This window comes from Pleurodeles waltl, chromosome 11 (genome assembly GCF_031143425.1).
Source record: "Pleurodeles waltl isolate 20211129_DDA chromosome 11, aPleWal1.hap1.20221129, whole genome shotgun sequence".
In the NCBI taxonomy this organism is placed as follows: domain Eukaryota; kingdom Metazoa; phylum Chordata; class Amphibia; order Caudata; family Salamandridae; genus Pleurodeles; species Pleurodeles waltl.
In genome coordinates, this window is record NC_090450.1 from 620,297,949 (window position 1) to 620,320,454 (window position 22,506).

General features: G+C 43.4%; 1 protein-coding gene across 1 annotated transcript; it reads right to left on the minus strand.

Annotated features, from left to right (window-relative positions):
• Positions 1-477: 477 nt before the first annotated feature.
• Positions 478-16,030, minus strand: NKX2-6 (NK2 homeobox 6). Its single transcript, XM_069214132.1, has 2 exons — positions 14,731-16,030; positions 478-3,785 (listed from the first exon to the last, which is right to left on the minus strand). Exons 1-2 carry the CDS (start codon positions 15,017-15,019, stop codon positions 3,205-3,207), a joined length of 870 nt encoding a protein of 289 aa, XP_069070233.1. The 5' UTR covers positions 15,020-16,030; the 3' UTR covers positions 478-3,204.
• Between the last annotated feature and the right edge of the window lie 6,476 nt (positions 16,031-22,506).

Below are 22,506 nucleotides of genomic sequence, written 5' to 3' on the forward strand. Positions count from 1 at the left end.
GTCAGGTTTGTAATTGTTCTGATGCGAATGCAGTTATTGTTTCCGCTACGGATCCCTCTAAATTGTCACGAACAAGTAATAAATCGTTAGACGATTGTATGCTGTGTATGCGTGAGTGATGTGGCTGTGTGCTGTGTAAGTGGTGTGATCGTGTGTCATTGCTTTGTGAGTGTTGTGTGTTGCTTGTTTGCGTTATGTGCGCATGTGTATTGTACATATGTTTCTTATATTATTTGTGTGCACCTGTGGGTGTCTGGTGAATATGTGTTATGTAATGAGGTTGCGTGTGTGGGTGTTTGTGCCGGGGTGGGGGTGGTTGCATTTAGCCATCCAAACACGTAGAACACAGCCTGGACACCCGTGACTTGAAGGAGAGCGGAGAAAAGGCAACTTGTAGTATTCAGGGATCCATATATTCCAGGGACCTCCGGTTAAAAATAAATAAAAGCAAAAACAAAGAACACCCAAAGCGCCACATAAAGTGTATACAAACATTTATTTATTTAATACTTTAGAGGTCATTAAAAATATCCAGTTCACGAAAATAGAAAAAGTAACCAGTGTGCTCACTACATAATGTTAATGCAGAAACAATATGCCAGTTAAGCGCAAGGACTATCTAGCACGAATCTAGGGCCAGATGTAGCAAACCGTTTTATCCATTCTGTGTCTATAAGAAAATGTTTTGTACATATGGCCCCTAGTGTACTTAAAAGTGAATCATAAACCCGTGATCTCAAACAGATGTACTTTCTGGGATTCCCTTATTCACTAACTCCCTGAACCAAGGTCATGCGCTGCACTTGTGTAAAATTCGTTACGAGTTTGATCGATTTCATCACCACGCGAGATGCAGCGGTTAGAGCACAATGACGTTTGACTGTACGTTCATTTTAAAATATTCAGTGCTACAGGAGCTGCACTAACCCCCTTAATTCTAAATTTAAGAAGTACTGTAATGCAATGCTTTATTTTTAAAACTATGAGTACGGTTCCCAAAGTTTTGCTCAGAATTCCCGAGCTGGCCCCACAAATATCACATGTGCCCTGTGCTAAGGCTGTTTAATCATGATTCCACCTCATGCCCCTTTCACCCACCACCAGACACTCCCTGCTCCTTTATTTCATCCGTGTAGGTTCCTTTTAATCTCTGCTGTCTCCCTCTTCTTTTTATTGCTCTTTTAATTTTAATTTTTTTCTTTTTTTCTTTCTTACTCGCTGTGAAGATCTGAGGAGGGAAAATAAGTACTGAACCCCCAAAACGACTGCATGTGGGCTCCACCTGCAACTACCAACTCAAATCAAGCACTGCTGCAATGAAAAGCCAAGACTGGCTCTGCCTCAGGGTTCACCACAGGTACCAATGAACGAGGTTTTAACGCTTTCTTATCATGGCGTTGTCTCTATAGAAGGTCGTGAATCTTTTTTGATTGACAGGCAACGGGTATTACATTTTGCAGCAGTTGTTTTCAAACTTTTTAATTGCCCCCCCACCAAGGTGGAAAAATAAATCATCGCCTCCCCCCACCCCCATCAGAATATTTCACAATTATTCTAATAAACTGGCAATGTTTAAATATGTCTAGACTTATTTAAACATTGCAGTTAAGTTCTGTTACCTTTTTAAGAATGCAATAATTTATTTTCTGCTTAAAACAAAACAGAGTTATCTGCATAATGCTTCTTTTGGTCAGGGACTACTCCGCCCCCTCACTTGAGGACCCCTTTGCGGGGCCCACCCCCATTTTGAGGACCCCTGTTTTACAGCCTTCTTCTTGTTACTGCACCCCCACCCCGTGTCTGCTTCGACCCTCCATGTTTACCTGACTGACTATAAACATACATACATTTTTCTATAAAAACGTGCCCTAGAATAGAAGCCATGCGCTTCAACGCGTTTTAATGCACCAATATAAATCTAACTCGAAAAATAAAAATGGCATTATCTTTAGCCACCACCCTTCTGCATATTCCAAACCTTAAATGTCCATATAATGCATCGTTCTTTGTAGTAGTTTGGAAATATGCATATTTCACATTTTGTGGTTGGTTCTTGAATGAATAAAAAAGGTTTAGAGGATCATAACATTTTAGTAAATTCAAAACCGCTATTTACAGACCGACCATTTTGTAACATATTCGCCGAATATGTATATTCAGACCATAGTCCTTTTGTCCATTCCAGCTGTGCCCTGTCAAACATCTGGGTATTTGTTTCAAAGGGGCAGATGAAGTGCATTGTACCGGAGTCCTTGGCTGAATACTTAGAAATACATTTCAGATGATGTCCGACTTTAAAACAGTACAGACCGCATACCTCTTGCAAACTCACATATAAGGAGCGGGTTAAAGGAAAATCACTGATTGGAATAGAAAAAAGTGGGTTGTTAGGCAAGGCAGAATGTTTCTCAATTTAAAGTGAAGTTAGTTGGAGAGAAAAGGTTTCCTTGAAGGCACTCACTTAGGCCTCTTCCTTTCCTCCTAAGAGTAGTACTAAAAGGCTGGCCCGTCTGCTTGACACCTAAGCTATATGCGTGAGATAGACTACGGGACACGCACAGGTACGGGCTTCACGCATCCTTGCGTTTCCCCTGATTTGTAGATTATCACGCTTCAGGGCAATCACGGGGCCAACAAGCAGGAGGAGGGTTCACATGCGACACTGTTGTACTGGTCACTGGACTGGAGCATTTGAATGACTTCAATCTGTGGGGTTCTCAAAGCACCACAAACATGAGGCTCAGACTTCATATACCCCAGCAACCCTTCCACAGTGCACAGCTCAGTTGCCAGTGTGGGCTCATGAGTGGAAGCCTCTGGTAAGTAGGCATGGAGGGTCAGGAAGTACAGGTTGCACCCCTGGCACACAGCTCACCTGCCTCAGTGTGGTCGCTTCTTTTGTGGGAGGTGCAGGGCCAGGAGGCAGGGGGAATCCACGCACCCCTTGAGCACTGACTGCGTAGCGAGCTTGACTTAGCTTTGACGCTATGGCTACATTTTTTTTCGTAGGTCCCGCACGTGCCCACTCCGTTCCATCCTGCACAGCTCGGTTGCCCTAGATTCGCCAATGTGGACCTTACCCGTCCAGGAGGGGGGACTAAGGCACACATACCCCCGTACGCTTGCGAGACTTTTGTTCATAGAGTGGGACGTGTACTTGTGTGGAAGGCACAGGCCGCACACCTCTGGCACCCTATGCACAGTTCACCAGGCTCGGATGCCCTGCAAGTGTCCCTGTTGGCCCTGGGCGGTGGTGGCCACCCCCAGGTTCACGAGCTGGCTGCTGGTGGGGGCTCCAGTGGACACCGAGGACGCTCCCGCGTAGTTACAGCCGTAGCTGGGGTTGTAGGGACCGGGCGCGTAGCTACCATAGTACGTGTTATAGGGATAGGGGGTAACGGTGACGTTGTAGGGGGCGCTGTAGGCCTGGGAGCCCCCCAAGCAGGGCTTGCCATCGCGCACCAGCACGGGCACCGCCACCCTGCGCGGGGGCGGCGGGGGCCCGGCCAGCTCCAGGCTCCGGTCCTGCCGCTGCCGCTTGCACTTGTAGCGCCGATTCTGGAACCAGATCTTGACCTGGGTGGAGGTGAGCTTCAGCAGGCTGGCCAGGTGCTCGCGCTCCGGCGCCGACAGGTAGCGCTGCGCCTTGAACCTGCGCTCCAGCTCGAAGACCTGCGCCTGCGAGAAGAGCACGCGTGGCTTGCGCCTCTGCCGCTGCTTGGGCCTCTCCGGGCTGCCTCCCTGGTCCTCCTCCTGCAGCAGGCCCTCCTCGCTGACACAAGCGCCTGAAACACAAATCAGAGAGACAACTGATTAAGAGGTGCACCGAGATATCCTCAAACAGATAAATCAATCTGCATCTATACAGCGATCAAATGAAATGGAGAAAAGTCAATAAATACATCCATTCATCAAATAAAGCTGTGATAGGGCAATGCATCAATAAAGAGACATAACAATCCGAGCACGCCCACATGAAATACGTCTAGGGAAGTAATGTCCAAATCAACAAATAAATCCACAGGTCATCAATATATAAATAAAAACAATAGTATATTATTACCATAATGCGTTCACAGACAAAGCAAGAGAAGCAATGGTAAATCAAAAATGCAACTAAGGTAATCTGTGAAGCGGTAAAACACATTACAACAATGAAGAAATAAATACAACTTAAAACCATCAAACCAATAACTAAACTACTGTATCACACCAGTCGATAAATCAACTGAGAGAACAACCGAATATCCAATATCTCGACAATTCAATAAAGCCGACAATCATCACATCAAAGTAAGGAATACAACAAAACACCGATCCCACAAAACTAAGACTTAATACAGCCACCGAATCAACACACCAGCAATCGAGTCCAGTTGAAAACAAATAGAGTATTTCACCAATAATCAGCACCCTGACAATTGATCCAAAACGCAAACATTAATTTAACCAAAGAGATAAGCAGTGATAAATAATCAGCTTTAGTCATATAAGAAGCACGGTCCGGTGCTTGTTTTCTTGCGATAAAACACATCAATTGAGAGTTTTGCAATATTCCAACCCACTCCGAATTCATGGCATAATCCTTGCCTAATAGAGTTATTAATAGTAACCCGTCTTTCCTGCAGCAGTGCCAGATAACAAAACAATGTGGTCTTTAGGAACTAACGGAAGTACTAAAGGAAGTTCTCAGTGTTAAAAGAAATGTTTATCATTGTAAAGTATATTTTACTAGAAAATATACTGATTTATTTATTGTTTTTTTTTTGGTTTATGTTATTAGTGATGTATAATTTGTTTTGTGCCTTTGATTGAAAGATTTATTGGTCGATTTATTGATAGATGAATTAGATTCTCTTCCAGAGAGGAACCATCTCCTCATATTAAATTCCTGCATAATCAAATATTGGTGTGTGCGTGTGTGTGTGTAAATACAATATACCACACAAATGTGTCGGATCTTGGTCTGAAAAGGATAAGGTGCATTAAAATAAAAATAAATGCTTATGCTATAGTAGAAAAAAGTTCTTCAACCCCAGGAACAAAAATAAACACACCTTTTCTCAAAGAATTGTGAAGCTCAAATTAAATCGTGATTTTTTAACACAAAAACGTGTCCGCATTTCAAGGCGAACTACTATTTTAATAAGAGAAAAACGTTCACTCCTTAAACACTAGAAGGCACAAACCACACAGTGTCAAAATACCTTCTTTTAGTACCGGAAAAATATTAACAATCTAATAAAGACGAATGACCTCTTTGACAAAAAAAAGTGCGGAAATATGTTTATCTGAATTGCGAGTTTAACATGAAAAACGATGACTTCATCGGTTAACTGGACTAGGTACAGATCACTAGTTAGTCTCCCGACAAAGACTTTCATCCTGAGCGATAAACTGAGTAAAACTGAGTTTTCCTAAATATATCCTGTGCTTAGTAGAGACTGCGGTGTTAAGCGCTATAAAAACGGGTTATTATTTATGAAAGATGTGGCTCATTGATGCGAGTAGGCTTTGATGATAAGATAAGGCATGCCACTTTGCCTGAACTCAGAATAAATACCTGTTTGCCCCCACTCAATCTTTATAGCTGATTTGGGTTCCGCCTTAATGGCACATAATTCCAGGCGGGTGTGTGTTCCAACTCACAGGTGTTTGGGCTAATTTAACCACAGATTATCTACAGATAAAACCACCGTTTGCTTTTAATCTCATCCGGCGAATTTCGTTTTCATTTTCACGATTAACGGATTAACATAAACCTCAAATGATGTGCAGGTGAAAACTCGGTTTAATGCACGCGCTGGAGGGAGAACCACGTGCGCGATGCAAGGCAGCAGATGCATCGGGCCTGCAGGCGCGAGTGCGACCCCTGTTCGCACCCGTGCCCTTCTGTGGGGTATTTTTTTTTTTTGTTGAGTGCTGTTTTTGTTCTTTTAAGGGCTAGAAGAGGATGGCCCTGGTACAGAAATAAATACGATAAACAAATACCGAGCACAGAGCCAGGAGTGTCAGATGAGAGATAAATCATTCCTCCGCAGCCAGGCTCGAACTCATACGGACAATTGGCTAAAATGTTTATTTCCCAGATTCGTCTAATTGCGGACAATAGTTGGTGATCATTTGCTGTTTAACCACGACTTCAAAGCGCTGCCCTTAATTGGACGATTCCCGTATATTCATTAAAAAGCATAGACTTGCATATGTGCAACATATGTTTCTTTAATTTCGGTATAAACCTATCCCATGGACATTCTCTGCACAGAGTACAATTGCAATGCAGTTGCATTTATGTAGCCCTGTTCGGAATGTGATATTTCATGAGACAGTCGGGCACTAAACGCCTTAAACTCCAGGGTGCTGTTTTGTGCTCAGTATTCCATTGGGAAGTTAAATGAACTCAAACAGGTGACCAAGGTGTTGTAATGTTAAATTGACACCAAAACTCATTGACTTTTCACATTTTCATAATGATATTGTTTTGACAAATGATCTGTAAACAACTTGCAGAGCACTGACTCTGAAGCAGTCCCAGGGATCCTCTTTAAGGGTATGTATTGATTCCGGGTCTCACTATGTCACAATTAACCGTAGTGTTTGCCCAGTGACTGACACATTTACATTTCCCATTTGGAGTGCAGTAGCACACAATATTCTCTGCTTGAAAATCTTGCAACAAATATCCTCTGCTAATTTATTCTGGCGCAACGGGCAGCACGCGAAGGTGCAGGGAGACTGAAGCTAACAACAGAGAGAAAGGACTAAGAAGATTATTGTGATAGAGAAGAACGGGCACAAAAAACAATAGTTGCAAAATCCATAATTCGCAGGAACGATAGCAAATGGTGTCGTAACCTACAATTAAGGTTTCCCTTTTTATAGTATTTATTTTTTGACATTTCCGTATTTATCCATATTTCCTTTTTGCTAATTTTACTTGTATTTATCAATGTTTATTTTGTGCTTAGTGTAAAAAATGAAGCTGTGTTGGGTATATTTCCACAATTATATGACCAACAAGTGCTTACTCATATATGAATGCCAAATGGACTTTATCTGTTTACAGTGCAACACAGTCATTTAAACCATTTGCATTGTAGAACAGCTTACACAGCTGTACTGTTGCAGATATTTACGCTTCATTAGGAAATCTTTTTCATTTGTAACTATTCTACCTGGCAATCTGCAAAGCTCTTGAGATAGACTCACTCTCATGAATACAGGAATGAATATCATGCAAAAGATAGCCTATTTTCCATATTTATTTATATTTAAAAATACATACAGACATGAACATAGATGGTTTTCTCTCTGTATTTTTCTGTAAAAATCAGCAAAAAAAAAAGAAAAGTGCCTTACCTACAATATACACAAAGATGATGGCTAGATAAAAAGTATGAACCTATAATATGCCTGTGTTCTGGTAACAGTTATAAAGTCTGAGTCGTTTCTATATGTCACGTACACCCTGGAATGGTCATATAGGATATCACATATGCTACTTGTTTTACATATTTCATATTACAACATATTTACGTTGGGTACTTAACATGAAAAGTCATTTTTCTTTAAAGTGCAGCTAACTAAGGCCACTGATTTGAATTGGAAGTTTTATGTTTTAGTTTACCTTTCATGAATACATTTTTGATAATACAATGGATAGTGATAAAGGCCAGTGGGTATATTTGATTATGTGAACTCATGGTTTACAGCACAATTATGGATTTCCCATATTTGCCACAAACACTTATATTGCTTGTTTTTTTTTGTTTTTTTTTGCATGGATCAATTGTGTAAATCAGTGCTTAAGTATGATCTAAGTCCAGTAGGCCCAGAAGATGCAGCCCTACTATGGGAGACTTAATGGCTGAGAGACTAAGTTCAGTGACTGAGTTCTTACACCAATCAGTAATTGTACAAATGTTTGTTAATTGCTGAAAGTTTTCTTAACTATATAAAGCATGTGAGATTGTGGATATGGGGCGTGAGCTACCTGATATGCTGAACACATGCTATCCAACATCATTAAAATGTAATCATTCATATGGTTCTTACTTGACACTGTATGATTATTGTTTAATGTTATATTGTGTTGATCTACTAGATTTCCTTCGTAAAGTGTTCTTCCAGTCTATGGGCAACCTACATCCACCATCCCAACTGCACACAGCAGTTGGACGTGTGCAGAGGGATGTTGGTCTCCAGGCCTGAAGCCAGGCCCTGCCCTGCACCCAACCCAGCTGCGGGCTGCCACCCTTTGCTGCACATGGCCTTTGACAGTGAGCGGTGGAGGGGTTGATGGCTGGCTAGGCCCTCCACCCAAGCCCACCATGTGTAGCAAACTCCCCTACTGTTCATTGCTTTTAGCTGTGCACGGGGGGGGGCATTTGCTGTAAATTGCCCAAGGATGTTGGATGTATGTCTATGTTTGAAAATTATCATAAAACCCCAGAAACTCACAGAAAAAAACAAATATTATAGTGATATTATAATAAGGTATGATAATAAGATCTTAGCTTCCGTTAAAAAAAAAAAAAAGCAGAGATTCACTGAGAAAAAGGTTAAAGTAATGGTATAGTTTGGTTTTGAAATGAGTTAAAAACTAATGTTTAAAACAAAAAATATTCTGGCCAGGTCCTGTGCCCAATAAACTTGAGGGCGCCTAACCCTCCAAGGACTCCCAAACCACATTTTCTTCTTTTCAATTTTTGTGGGTACCACTGTACTCCTGCAGTACCAAACACGCTTGTTTAAACCCCATGGTACGTCCCCAGTGAAGCCTGCATGGCATTGTGGCACCATGGGGGCAAACCTTCAGCAATGACTGACATAGAAGAACTCTGGTATTTCATGAGAGGGCCGCACTGAAACCCTCAACACCTTTGGCCTACCCTGTCCCCTTTTACCCTTTTTGACGAAGTCCATGAGTCCTGCAATGGCAGCTGCAACATTTCCTTCCAAATTGTGTCTGGCTAGTGAGATCATGCAGTACTACTGGATCAGTACTTATCCTACAGCACCAAAATGGCTAATAGGAGAAAAAGCTCTCTCAGCTAATAAATGTACCCTATTTTAAAACATTTCAGTACCAGGGAATTTCCTTAGAGCCAACCATCCTGTTATATACTTAACTTTTTAACCCCTTCATGCCAAGTCTGATCCCCTATTAAAAGCCAAATTACCAAAAAAGCTTGCTGAACAGATTTAAACCAAATCACAAATTATTTTGTCTCAGGGAAGGAACTTTCCTATGGCAATTAACTTAGAAAATTAATATTTTGGGTTCACACCCTTTATCTTTGCCCCTGGTTGAAGGATCTCCGCATTTCTTTCATGAAGGAGCAGAGGTGGATAAACTGATTTTTGGAAAGTTTTATATGGGCTCATCCAATGATGCCAACAATATTATGAAAACAATGCCCTTTCTTTGGAACCTCTGAACTAACTATAACTACACATGCCCTACAGCTGATCCCCTACTTTGCACTCCCAAAAACTGTGCACAGGGGGGCGGTTGGCTGGCAGCAGATCTGTTGGCTGTGCAGTACCAGGTCCTGCAGCCATCCCTCTGCTGCGCTTGACCAGAGGCTGTGCGCAGCAGAGGAGGTGGCTGGAAAAACAGAAATTCACTGAAAAAAACAAAAGGTTAAAGTCATTTTATAGTTAGGTATGGTAGTAAACTCTTACCTTATGTTAAAAACAACCCAGAGACTCAATAAAAAAATAAAGGTTAAAGTAACATTACAGTTAGGTATGATAATAAGATCTTAGCTTACATTAAAACAACCCTGGCTAGTCAGTGACAAAAACAAGGGTTAAAGTGATGTTACAGTTAGATTTCGAATAGCATAAAATCTAATATTAAAAAACAAAAAAAACGCACTGAAACTCACCAGTTATAGTTTACTGAGCTAGCTGTAACTTGTGCCCTTTCCATTTACTGCTTATCACCTCACATCTTATATCACTCAAGGCATGTTAAATAATGTCATTGGTGACATATTTCAGTCATTGTTGCAGCATACTATAGGGTTTGTTGGCCTGAAGTAATTCAACATGCTACAGCAGTGGTGGAATTTCTATCCATTGTAAATAGGGTTATCCTCCGAAAAACATCACATGACCCACAGTTTTAGGTTAAGAGGATAACAGTGATGAATTGGCCCCTGAAAAGACACAGTTTTCTCAGGCTCTAAGGACAACATTTCATAGTTTGGTAGAATATACTACAGGCACTCCTGAGAAGGGCAAATAGTCATACAACCTTATAGACACGCTTATAACCTTAGTATGGAATAAGCCACCTCTCACTGATATGCTGATGCATACTACAGTCTGCAATGCCACAAAATCTTCATTACAATTCTGGAAATAAACATCCATACCTTATATATATTCTCACTGCATGGAATTTATCTATAGCAATATATTATAAATATTTCAAATGGACACTTGCCTAGATATCCACTGGTGAATTATCTATTGTCAACTAGAGCTTTGGCCTTTCTTACACATTTTTTGGAACAAGCGTAGGTTTTAAGGCACAACCTACCTTGCAACATACCTCTGCAACCCACAGCAGATGCGCTCAGCCTTTATATTGTTTAACATCAATTAATACTTCTACCCTAAATATTAGTGATTTCTAAGCAGTGCATCATATAACTTTCACCATGCACAACCATACTTAAATTCAAGACTTACACTATTACCATTCTAAGTATTCACAAGTGTTCACATCGTAACTCTATGCTATATATGAATATGGTGTTATCGCTGACGTCATTGGTGTTGTCATCCATGATATTATTTGAGGAGTTATCAGTGATGTAAGCAATAATGTAATTTAACATATCATGAGTGGTATAATATGGGAGATGACAAGCACAGGGCTCAGGTTATAGCTAGCACATGAAATTACAACAGATGAGTTTCAGTGCATTCTTTTGCATTTAAATATTCGTTTTTACGTTATTTCAACACCTAACTATAACATCACTTTAATCGTTGATTTTTTTCAGAGAATTTCTAAGGTTTTTTTTCATTTATGTAAGCTAAGATATTATCATTACCATACCTAACTCTAATGTCACTTTAAACTTTGTGTTTTTAGTGAAGACAGATAGATAACTAGATAGATAGATAGATAGATAGATAGATAGACATTTTATGTTCACTAAAGGGTTCAATGCAATAATTAAGGGGAGAGAGAATGTGTAGCCCATCTCCTCAAGCCATAAAAAGGCACCAGGGACCCCATCCCCCTGGGCTGTTTTTGTAAAAGGGAGGAGAACCATGCAGCCCCATTTCCGAGCCTTTTTTGGCCCCAGGGACCCCATCCCCTGGGGCCTCTCCTTGTAATAGGTGGGGCTCTGGTGCCTACAGAAGGCACCTACCACACACTAGCATGGGGGAAGCCTCAGGGCCCCATAGGCCCCGGCTAGTTACTCGCATGCTGCAGGAGCCAGCATTGCTCTCACCCAGGAGCAGCTATTCATGCTGTTCCCTCTGGATGAAAGTAATATTGAGAGCAAGAGCAATATCTTCTGTTTCCCTGCCCACATCAGTCTGTTCCCAGACAGCTGATGCATTTTTAAAGTTCTCACCCGCTGGGAGCAGACATTGTGTTTGCTCCCATTTGGCAGAAGTGTTAAAGATGCATTAACGTTGGCTTCACTCTCCCTGCAAATAACTTACGCGGTCAGATTGTTAGAATGTATTCACATTGGGGTTGTATATTGAAAGCCAGTTGCCTCGGTGCTCACAAAAGTAACAGGTATGCTTTGGCCCTACTTATGACGGGTGCATTCTGAAAATGTGGAAATTAATCTGTCAACAGATGAATGCAGCCACTAAGAAAATACACCTATGCATTGTTCTAATGATTATTCTAAAATCATGTGTGAGTTTCTGCAGAGTCATACAGATTCATATTTATATTGGTTTTTGAGGATGTATGTTTAGTTTAGTCTTGGACTCCGCAGTCAGCGGAGCGCTTTACAAAAAAAAGGCATATGTGTGCCATGTAGGAGCTGTGGCAGAATGCCAGCAATTATGTTTTTGTCAGCAATAATACTTATATTGTGGCACAATATTAATAGTTTGTTACCGTTGGGATGGTCAAAATGAGCGTGGAAGGAGGGTAATAGGGGCTGTGGGGACAAAAAGGAGCAGATTCTGGAAATTGGCTGGTAGTCGATGGTAGAAACATGCTTAAAATTTCGGTTGTCAATCACTTTCTAAATCACTCTAAATTAATATCTTCAGTGAATGATGTTCAAGGAAGGTTTGCTCAAGTAAATAATCACTTCGAAATCTTTACTCCTTTAACCGAAAGAAGACACACGAGTGGGATTTATGGTGCACGTACTCGTTCCTGTGTTAAAAAAAGCCGCATAATGTGTCTCCCAGAAGCCCTGGAACGTGTGACTGTGCGAAGTTTTAATGTTTAATTTTGCAACATTCAAGAAAGTCTGTAGGAGACTTCAAAACCTTTCACAGTTTCCAAAATATTTTGCAACTGGTCATACAGATGAAATCTGTGACTTTTGCAACGAGTTATGACACAACTATCTCGCTTAATACTACAATTAAACTCATGTGGCAAACAGTGGATTCTCTTTTCCTCTGTAACGCCACTGTGGATAGAAAGAGGAAGATTCTGCCTACATTGTCCAGCATGGAATTATGTCGCATACATGCGCAGTGTGAATCGCAGTTTAGGAGAAATGATTGGCATAGCTAAGTGCTAATGGCATGAAAATAATCAGGTCACTCACTAAAAACAGGCGTTCAGGAAAAAAATGAAAACTGTGAACATTTTTGTGAATGGGATACATCATGACTTTAGCAAAAGTTTATCTTTAAAAAACTGCACACCTCCACTTGTGATCTGTGTAATAGGCTTTCTGTACTAAAACGCAGAACCTTATTTCCACCAATCCCATCACTCAAGTGAAATGGGACATCTGGGATGCTTTTAAATAATCTTACCAGCTTTCTCTATCAATAATTTAAAGTTTTTTGATGTTTTGCAAAAACAGGCAAAAGGGAGGATTATTCATTTTAAATATTTGCACTTCTAAAACTGTAAGCACCACAGCACCAATATAATTATGGATATACTGCACTTTCCACGAGAACCTAAATAAATAATGTTTTTTAACTCCATCTCTGAGAAATGTTGACCAGAATTCCCGTGTTCCCCAAAACATATTCGAAAATTTCATTTTTTCAAACATAATTTTTGAGGGCCATTTTTAGATGCTTTTAAAAATAAGTCCCTTGATAGAGCACATAAAATTGAAATAGCTTAAAGTATTTATCTCAAAGTATACCGAACCTGACATGGTCATATATACTAAAGCCACCTGATTGCTCTACAAGCGATTCAAATTGTGTAGTACTTAAAAAAACAGTTTAAACAAGGTGTTGGTTTACCTATACTTTTGGAATGATCTGAGCGAACATGTGAGATGAGTAAACAGAAAGCATGACAAGGTCACTGCTCGCCATTACAGACACATGTTCAGATACTAGCCGGACATGTCAATAGAGCAAACACTTTGCTAGCACTTGGAATCGAGCCCAAACAAACACACATTCACTGTAATGATTATGTGTTTGTACAAACAAATCTACATTAATTATACATTCAGATACACGAAAAAGTAGGGTGCGACTGAATGTGCTTGTATGGTTACGAAAGTACATTCGGTACATTTGTTTAAATGGATGTACATTTGAGCCAACGAATGTCCTTTCGCACCAGTGACTGTAGATTCTAGGGAATTAATGTGCATTTAAAAATGTATTCTAGAGTTTGGACACAACAACACATACACAGTTGTCAAGTAAACGTGCAAAGAAAATTAACCCTAAAATATACTGCCTGTTATATAAAAATGCAACATTAACGGTGTGCACCACTAATCAAATGTGAATGAAATACATATTCAGACCCTTCACTCATTTATTCAGTACAGAGGCTTCAGTGGGAGTTATGTTTGAAATGGGCATATAGAGGTTATTATGGTCTAATTGAATCAACTGCTTCTCGTGACATGATAATAAACCATGTGGTCAGTGGTTGATAGCTGATTGATTTTTTTAAGCAATCACAACCCCTTTGAATTACAGAGGCACCATATATACGGCACCCGTTATATAGTTTCATTTACATGCAACGTTTTGTTTAAACCTAGGTTTCCAGTTAATTATAATTTGTACTTCCCAGGTATAGTACTACACTGGAGAATTATGGGTTCTGAAACCACCACTGTTTGCAAAAATAAAATCCAAATGGCTGATTTGTACGTGCATGTATATATATTCGTGTTTTGATCTAAACAAATGCGTCGGTTGTTAGTATATGTTTTGCTATCCACACCTATTTCTTCATAGACACATACGTGCATATTATTCTATGTAATTCAGTATGCATGTAAACGTATTTATACGTGCACTATATGCCTATGAGTGTTGATATATCTTTATGGTACAACATATATATGTAGGTATTAAATAGATGTGTTCGTACATATATACGTGTTTCCTCACATGCGTGCGAGACCCCTTCGCACAAGAGGTCATAATTCAGAGTAAGTTTACTAACACCTTTGTTAAGTGTGACATACTGATGACTAGTGCGTGTATTTGCATCATATCTCATGTCTCCTGCACCCCTCATAAGCCCTGTATTTTATGGTGATATTTGGTGCTGAAACCTACTTTGTTTGTGCTCAACCACCTCCATCTCCTCGTCTAGGGGGGATTCACAGGAACCTCTCAGGAGATCATAATCCTCTCCAGCCCCGCATCTCTCAGCTGCCACCTTGAAGGAAAGACTCTTGTCCCCACTGGGTGTCCGTCCGTAGCTCTTTGAGGGGGTGTGCATGCAGGTGTGGCTCCCCCTGGCAGGGGGCTCCCCGGAGCCTTGGTGTCCCACAGCCCTGGCGCTCTGTCGTCTCTGTTGCTCCAGCTGCAGGATGTCCTTCACGGAGAATGGGGTGGGCAACATCCCGAGGCTGTGCCAGAGGGGAATGGGTCACTGGAGGTGTGCGGACCCCGTCCACTATGTGTGTGTGTTTGGGGGAGGAGGCGGTCTATTAATTCGTGAACACTGGGGCAGAGTCAGCGGGAGCTCTCGTTAACCTGCAAGCGAGTCTAGCATCTCCCAGCAAGGAAGGTCCACGGTGGGCTATGAGCCTGTGCTCTCCTTGCATGCCGAACCAGAGGTGTGGACGTGCATGCAGCCGCGGCGGGACTCCTTGAACTGCTGGATGCAGAGGTCTCTATGGCCTCGACAGGTCTTTTAGCGGTGCAGGGTCCAGGTGGCTCGTGCGCCTGCGGTAGCTCTTTGTCCTCGGTTGGGTGCACCAGGTGTGTATATCTGTGGCCACAACAGGTCTCCTAACAGTGCAGGGTCCGGGTGTTTTGGCGTCTGTAACCGCAGCAGGTCTCCTTGCAGGCAAGGTCCAAGGGATCTGCGCGTGCCGGGTCCAACGGGCCTCCTTGTAAGACAGGTTCCAGGTGAGCTCTTGAGGCAGGAGAGACACCCGCGAATTTCCAGCTGTCCTGGCACTGCAGGGGCTCTTGGAACCGTGCTCTCTTATCAGTAGAATGTCTCCTGTCAGGCAAGGGGTGCGTGGAAACGCGCGCCTGTGGCTTCTGCAGCTATTCTGACAGGGTCCCCGAGTGCTATGTGCGTGTCGCTCCGGACACGGCAGACTATGAGGCGCACAGAGCCCGCAGCGCGCTCACAGTACCGCCTCTGACGTGTTTAATGAGCTTTGCTACACCCTGAGAAGTTGGAAATGAGCCGAGCCTTTCCCTGGCGTCCATTGGCTGCTTCTGCGCGTCAATAACACCCTCAAGCTCGTGGCTTATTTTGCAGTTGGTGGCCATGCGTTGCTCGCACACCTGGAGGCGTCAGTACAGGACGAGTGGGAAAAATTATGCACCGAAAGCTCCGCCAGTTCAATTCCGAGGGAGTAACGTAGAACTATGCAGCCCCAGCACCGTTGGGGGTTGGGGGTGGATTTCACCTTCCAGCGGCCCTGTAAGCCTAAGACCCATGGGTTTATCTGCGTTCTGGGACTCCCAGGGGTTCCTCACTGCATTCTGCAGGATGAGCCATCATTTTACGTTACAACACTATTCAAGTCTACAGGCAGCATGCGCTATGTACCTCATTAGCACCCCCGCCCCCCTCTCTCTTTTTCATCTTCTTCTCGCACACTATCACTCGTTTCCCCGTGCGTTTTATCGTTTGTGGTCTCACAACTGGGAACTCATTGGAGGTTTTCAATGCAGTTTTGTTTTAGAACAAAAAAGGGAAAAAACACTCGAAGCTCACCTTTAACCATCCTCCATTTTATTGAACTATTCTCAATGGTAAATATTTTGCTTTCTTGTCTTGGGCTCATAATCACAAGAGTTGGCACGAAAGCTTCGGTTTTCCTCGTTTTGGAAGGCTGGAAACATTTTATGAGCAGCAAAAGTTAAATCATCTAGCCATCCACCCAGCTAGCTGTTTGTCCCTCTGCCATCCGTCTGTCCGTTCGTCCGTCTGCCCGTCCGTCTGTCTATCTACCGATCTGTGTTAAATACACAAGTTTTTCACAGGAATACAAGTTGGCAACGCAATTTGTACCATTGATCCTGTGTCGGGGCACAGAGGTACTACTGGGAGGACACAATACTTTTTGCAGCCTTTGGTTAGTGTTCAAGAGAATAATTGTACTGTTCACCAAAGTGGCTGCTTCTTCATTAACATTGCTGAATGCTTGTTACACATTTTGGAAATGTTCGTACCGCACAATAATTTCTTGGCTGATCCTTGCTTACATCCTGTGCCGAAATCTCAAAAGGGATTAGTGTTTGGCTCCACTAGCCCCAATTTGTTCACCTCCATCGTAATAGCATTGCCAGTTGCATCCCCTCTCCTTTGAAATAAATAATTATTCATATGCCTGTGCTGTTCAAACAGGTTTTGCAATGTAGTATGCTGAGTTCCAATATGTTGGCACCTCAGGTAAAGGTACTTTATTGGCATGGTGAATGATCTTCAACTGCTTCCAGGGTATGTAAGATTGACTAAAATGAGTGAAACTTCTTCGATAGGTGACCAGTATGCTGTTGACTACTTCTCTTTTGAGGAGGTCATGCACAATTAGGTTTATGCAATGCAGTAAGCAAAGGACTGTAAAGTGTCCTCCTTCAGCCATGGAGTTGGTAATCTTACTGCTACTGTCAGTGACAAAGAACGCAGTGCTGAGAAATCTGGATTTAAGCCATTCTAGAGTTTGGTATTAAATTCATCAAACATGTTAGCAATTGCATGGTGAACATTGCAACTGTTGCATGCCACTGAATGCCCCGAAAAGCATCATCAGTGGTGAGGCAAGACGATTGCCATTGCATCACTCCTTTGAGGAAGATTGTTACTGGTGCATGGTGCTCACGGGCTAAGGTGGGCCCTGGTACTTTGTTGGTCTTTCTTTCCTGGTGAAGTAGACTGTGGTAGTAGCATGTTTGCTGCTTTGTTGTGGTAACATTTATTGTTTGTCTAGCTCTACGGTCAGGGCTGCTGTTGTTCAAAGGTGTGTTGTGATTTGGTGCCACATTTAGGATCGTAGCAGAGTTTCCAGGAGGTGAGAACAGGTCTAAGTGCACATACCCTGAGGTAGACATAGAGGCATTGATGCGCAGGATGGATGCAATGGATCAGATCCTGGCCCTATTGTGACCGCAGGCCTTGCGTGGGTGGGGCAGTCTATGAAGGCGGTGGTTCCTGCGGAGAGGACTAGGAGACCAGGGGTTGCACTCCCGGCAGCATTTCACCTGCTGAAGAAGCGGGGTAGGTGTCAGGGGCCAATGGAGGTGAGGGGTCCAAGCACACATATTGCCCCGGAGGTTCTGTCACTGAGCAACATAGGCAAGGGGTAGCTCTGGGTACCATTCCTGCAGTGATGGTTCCAGCAGAAAATAATAGCATTGTTCAGAACGACAATAGTTGCATGTTAATTGGAGTAACGCCTTGGGGGGAAGGGGCGTAACCACTGGACAGCCCGATTAGTCTTTGTTTTTCCTTGGCTTTCAAAGGTAGGGATGTTGTCTGCACCTTTAATGCTGGGTGCTTTGGCTGGCATCTCAGAAGGCGACAATGTTGAAATCCTTAAGATGTTGGTGGCCCATCTTGATTGTGTAGGAGGACAGGGTGTGGAAGCCCAGATTGGCGCGACAGTGGTGCCCATGGTGGCAGCCAGTGGGATGGTATTGGCCAGTCATGTGGTGCAGGGTTCAACAGCGAACTAGTTCCTTGCACACAGACAACGTGATGTAAGCAGTACCAGTGGCAGCGGGGCCCCTACCACACCCCCAGGAGTCAACACCAGCAGGTATGTTGGCAGCATTGCTGAGCATTGGTTTGGTGGATGTGCATTCCAAACATGATCAGTTGGGCAGACATGTGCCAATGGAAGGGAAAGAAAAGATTTGTACGGGCAGTTATGTGGATATGTGAGAGTTAACTGCAGATAGACCAGAGCGGGAGGAGAGCTAACAGTGCAAGGAATGCACCCATTCTAGGGATTTCGGCCACTGGCCTTACAAAAAGAGAGACATTATTGAATTGGATCAAGGGGTTCAGGATTTTCCAAGCAATTATAGCAGAGTGGTTACCGACCTTGAGGGCACAATTGACATGCTACGAGAATTAGATAGGATGTGGTCACAATGATTTTTTCAATCTGTTCTTTTTACATTTGTCACCCTAAGTGGGAAGGGTGTGCCCAGATGTGGGTCCCATGCTCACTGTGCCACTGGATTCAAGCTAGCCTGACTGATGAAGGGTGATACCCTGAAACCAGTCCTGAGATGCTTGCGTCTGGTCCAGGGAGGATCTGGCTTGGCGGTTCGTGCTGGACTGTTCCCATGGGGGACAGGGTCAAGACTGATTTGCATATGGCTGGGTCCAAACTGGAGCGGCGTTGTGAGCAAAAAAAACGGTGGATTAAACCCAGATCTGTGTGACAAGGGGTGAATGTTTGCATTGTTCAGCATTCCGTCCATCATCTATTCTTTTTGCATTTGTCACTGTAAGTGGGAAGAGTATGCCCAGACGTGGGTCCTGTGCTCACTGCGCCACTGCATTCATGCTAGCCTGGCTGATGAAGATTGATACTCTGAAACAGGTCCTAGGATGCTTGTTTACAGTCCAGGGAGGATGTGGCTTGGCAGTTCGGGCTGGACTGTTCACATGGGGAATAGGGTCAAGACTAATTTGTATATGGCTGGGTCAAAACTGGGGTGGTGCGGCGAGCAAAGAAATGAATGATTAAACACAGATCTTTGCGACTGGCAGTGAATTTGCATTGTTCAGCCTTCTGTCCATCATCTCTTCTCTTTTCACAAAGAGTTTGGGATACCACCTGGAGGGATGATGACAAGGAATTTAGGAGAATTTAGGCCAGTAGGCCCACTCTGGCATGGAACCAAACACCTGGCTGTGCTTTGTGAAGCCACAGAGACTGGAGGTTGCACCTACCCAGCCCTTTCGGATGTGCTCACGGGCAAGCAGTAGTCCAGGGGGTGGGGCAAAGAAGGGGTCCTCTTGGGATTTAAATAAAAGATTCTGCTCCAGAGCCCCAGAGATGTGCAAGTTCAAAAGCTGTTGTTTCTTCTGCAACCTGCTTTCACAATTGAGTCAAAAAGGTAAGGGATAGAGGTCCCAAAAAGAAGGAATGAACACCACCTTTTGGTCAAGGCCCCCTCCCTAGTTAATTGGTAGGCAATGGTGTCATGGCTAAACATCTTCAACAACTCAGTGGCAGTGCAGTCCTTGTATGAGGGTTTTAAAGATGTTTTTAGGATCCTGGCTGAGGGATGTGTGGTGGCCCTATACTGCAAAACCAACCGTCGCTCAGTGCCAATCATAACATCACCAGTGCTAAGATTCTGAAGGAGAAGAACCTTGAGAAGTTGTCACTTCCTTTTGAGTCCATCCTGCTTGAGAATTTTGTCTGTTCCCCATTGGGGGTGGTCCTGAAGCAGGACCCAGGAGAGTACCACTTGATAGACAACCTATCTGCTCCTAGGGGTCAATCTGTTAATGAGGATATTGATGGGGACTTTGCTCAGTCAGGTACGCCTCTCTAGATCAGGTAATCGCTATGTTTTAGGAGCTGGAGCCTGGGATGTTGCTAGCAAAGGCAGACATTGAATCCACATTTAGGCTGCTACTAGTGCACCTGGATGACATCCATTTCCTGGGCTTCCAATTTGAGGGTGCCTTCTATTTTGAAAAATGCCTGCCCATAGGCTGCTCTGTCAGTGGTGCTTACTTCAAAAGGTTCAATACTTTCCATGAGTGGGTATTCAGACAGAGGTCAGGACACAAGTGGGCATTGTATTACATTAGGATGATTTCCTTTTTCTGGGTTCCTGTGGTACTGCGGATTTTGGAAGGGCCTTATAGTCTTTCCAGATGGGGCATTTTGGCATACCTCTAGCACACGGTAAGACCTATGGACCAACTGCAACTACTGAATTTCTGGGGATTGAGTTGGACTCTGAGGCAGGCATATCTAGGCTTTCCCAAGGAAAAGTCAAGGTCTTTTCAAAGATATTGGAGGAATGTCTGGCTGCTAGGAAGGTGACTTTGCATTAGTTGCAGGAGGGCAATTGAATTTCACTCTCTGCATCATTCCCATGGTCCACCCATTTTCCTTACTGACCTCCCAAGCCATGTCTGGTCTGGTGTTGAAGCACCACAATACTACATTGTCAAGTGAAGTCTGCCATGATATCTGTATCTCTGAGTAATTTTTTTAGAGATTTCAATGGTACAGTAGTGTGGACAAGCCCAGCCACGGCCAATGAAGATTTAGGTGTGTTTACAGATTTTGTGGGCAGCAAATGCTTTGATGCCATACTCGTTACCTCGGTGTGCTCAACGGTGGCCATGGAGTGGGTGAAGTCCAGGATGGTGGCGAAAATTGACCTTCTTGAACTCATTCCTGTTTTGGAGGCCCTCATGATATGGCCAGGGCAGCTTTGTGATCACCCAGTGATATTCTGGTCAGTCAACATGACTGTGGTGGAATGGATTAATCAGCAAGCAACAAAGTGCAAAATTATCCTGAGGCTATTGAAATACATTATACTTCTGTGCTTAAAGTTGAATGTCATTTTAAAATCCAAACATGTGCCTGGTGTATTGAATAATGCAGTGGATGCTTTGTCTTGTTTTAAGATGCAGGCCTTCAGGTACCACCACCCAGCAGCAACAGAGTTCCCTACACCATTCGCGAAGCAACTGCTGTGGCCCATTTTAGCAGATATTGTGGCTTCCACTTTAGCACCTAGACGCTGAAAGGTTGACAGTGGTTGGAGGGAGGCAGGTCAGACTGTAGGCACCCCTTAGATGCAATAAAGCTGGCAGCTATCATGGCCAGCGTTGACAGCGTTTGAAGATTACAGGATGAGGTCAGACTTTTGAGGGCAGCTTTTTCCCTGGCATTTTAAGAGGCATTAAAGATGGGGGAGCTGGTGGCCAAGAATAAGAGAGACAGAAATGGTGGTTTGCAACTACAGTGGCCAAACGGATCCTTGGTGGTCTCTATTACCTGTTATAAGACCAACCAAATTGGTAGAGGGTGACCCTATATTGCTGCACAGGGGCCTGGGGAATGAGTGCTATCCGGTAGGGAATTTAGAAGCCTTTCTAGTCCACTGGCCCCTTTTTGATCCATAAGGACGGGACACCACTCACAAGGTTTCAATTTTCTAGAGTGCTTAGTGGTGCCCTGAGGACAGCGGGTTTGACCCTGCTGAGCGCAGCTCACATTACTTTTGGACTGGGGCAGCCACTGCTGCAGCATGTATAGGGTTGGTGGGACAAGCAGTGCAAAGGACAGGCAGCTGAAATTCTGACAGCTACAAGTGCTACATGAGATTGAACCTGTTGTAGATGTCCTGCCACTATTTTTCCATTCCTTTTCTGTGTACTCCTGTTAACTCAAGTGGAGGGCATGAGGAGTTGATGCATCTGCTGGATACTGCACTGCCTCCTGTCAATGCGGGAGCAGGGAGTGTTCCAGATGTGCTGGCATTGGGCCACTCTTACATGAGACGTGCAAAGGTTTTGTATTCCATAGGTGACTACGCAGTGAAGGCAAGGAAATCAGGATATCGGCTTACCTTCTGTGGTCAAGAAGGACAGTGCTTGGCTCACTTGAGGACTGCATTGGACAGAATCTTGCTCCGGGGCTTCCGCTCCCAGGGATTATAAACATGCATCTGGGAGGCAATGATTTGACAGACCTCAGAAGGAAGGACTTATTTGAACTGATTGGTTGGCTCACAAAAATCTTTCCTGAGACTGTGATCACGTGGTCCATCATTGTTCCCAGGTTGAATGGGAAAGGTGGTAAGACAGTCAGAGCCCTCAACGATTCTGATAAGTAGTTGAAAAGAAATGTTGGTAAGTTATTTAAGACATCT

Excerpts from the sequence above, each read along its gene's own strand:
- NKX2-6 (XM_069214132.1), bottom strand. The coding sequence starts at position 15,019 with ATGTTGCCCACCCCATTCTCCGTGAAGGACATCCTGCAGCTGGAGCAA. Across the intron at positions 3,786-14,730 it reads GGTGGTTGAGCACAAACAAA|GCGCTTGTGTCAGCGAGGAG; the intron begins GTAGGTTTCAGC and ends TTTGTGTTTCAG.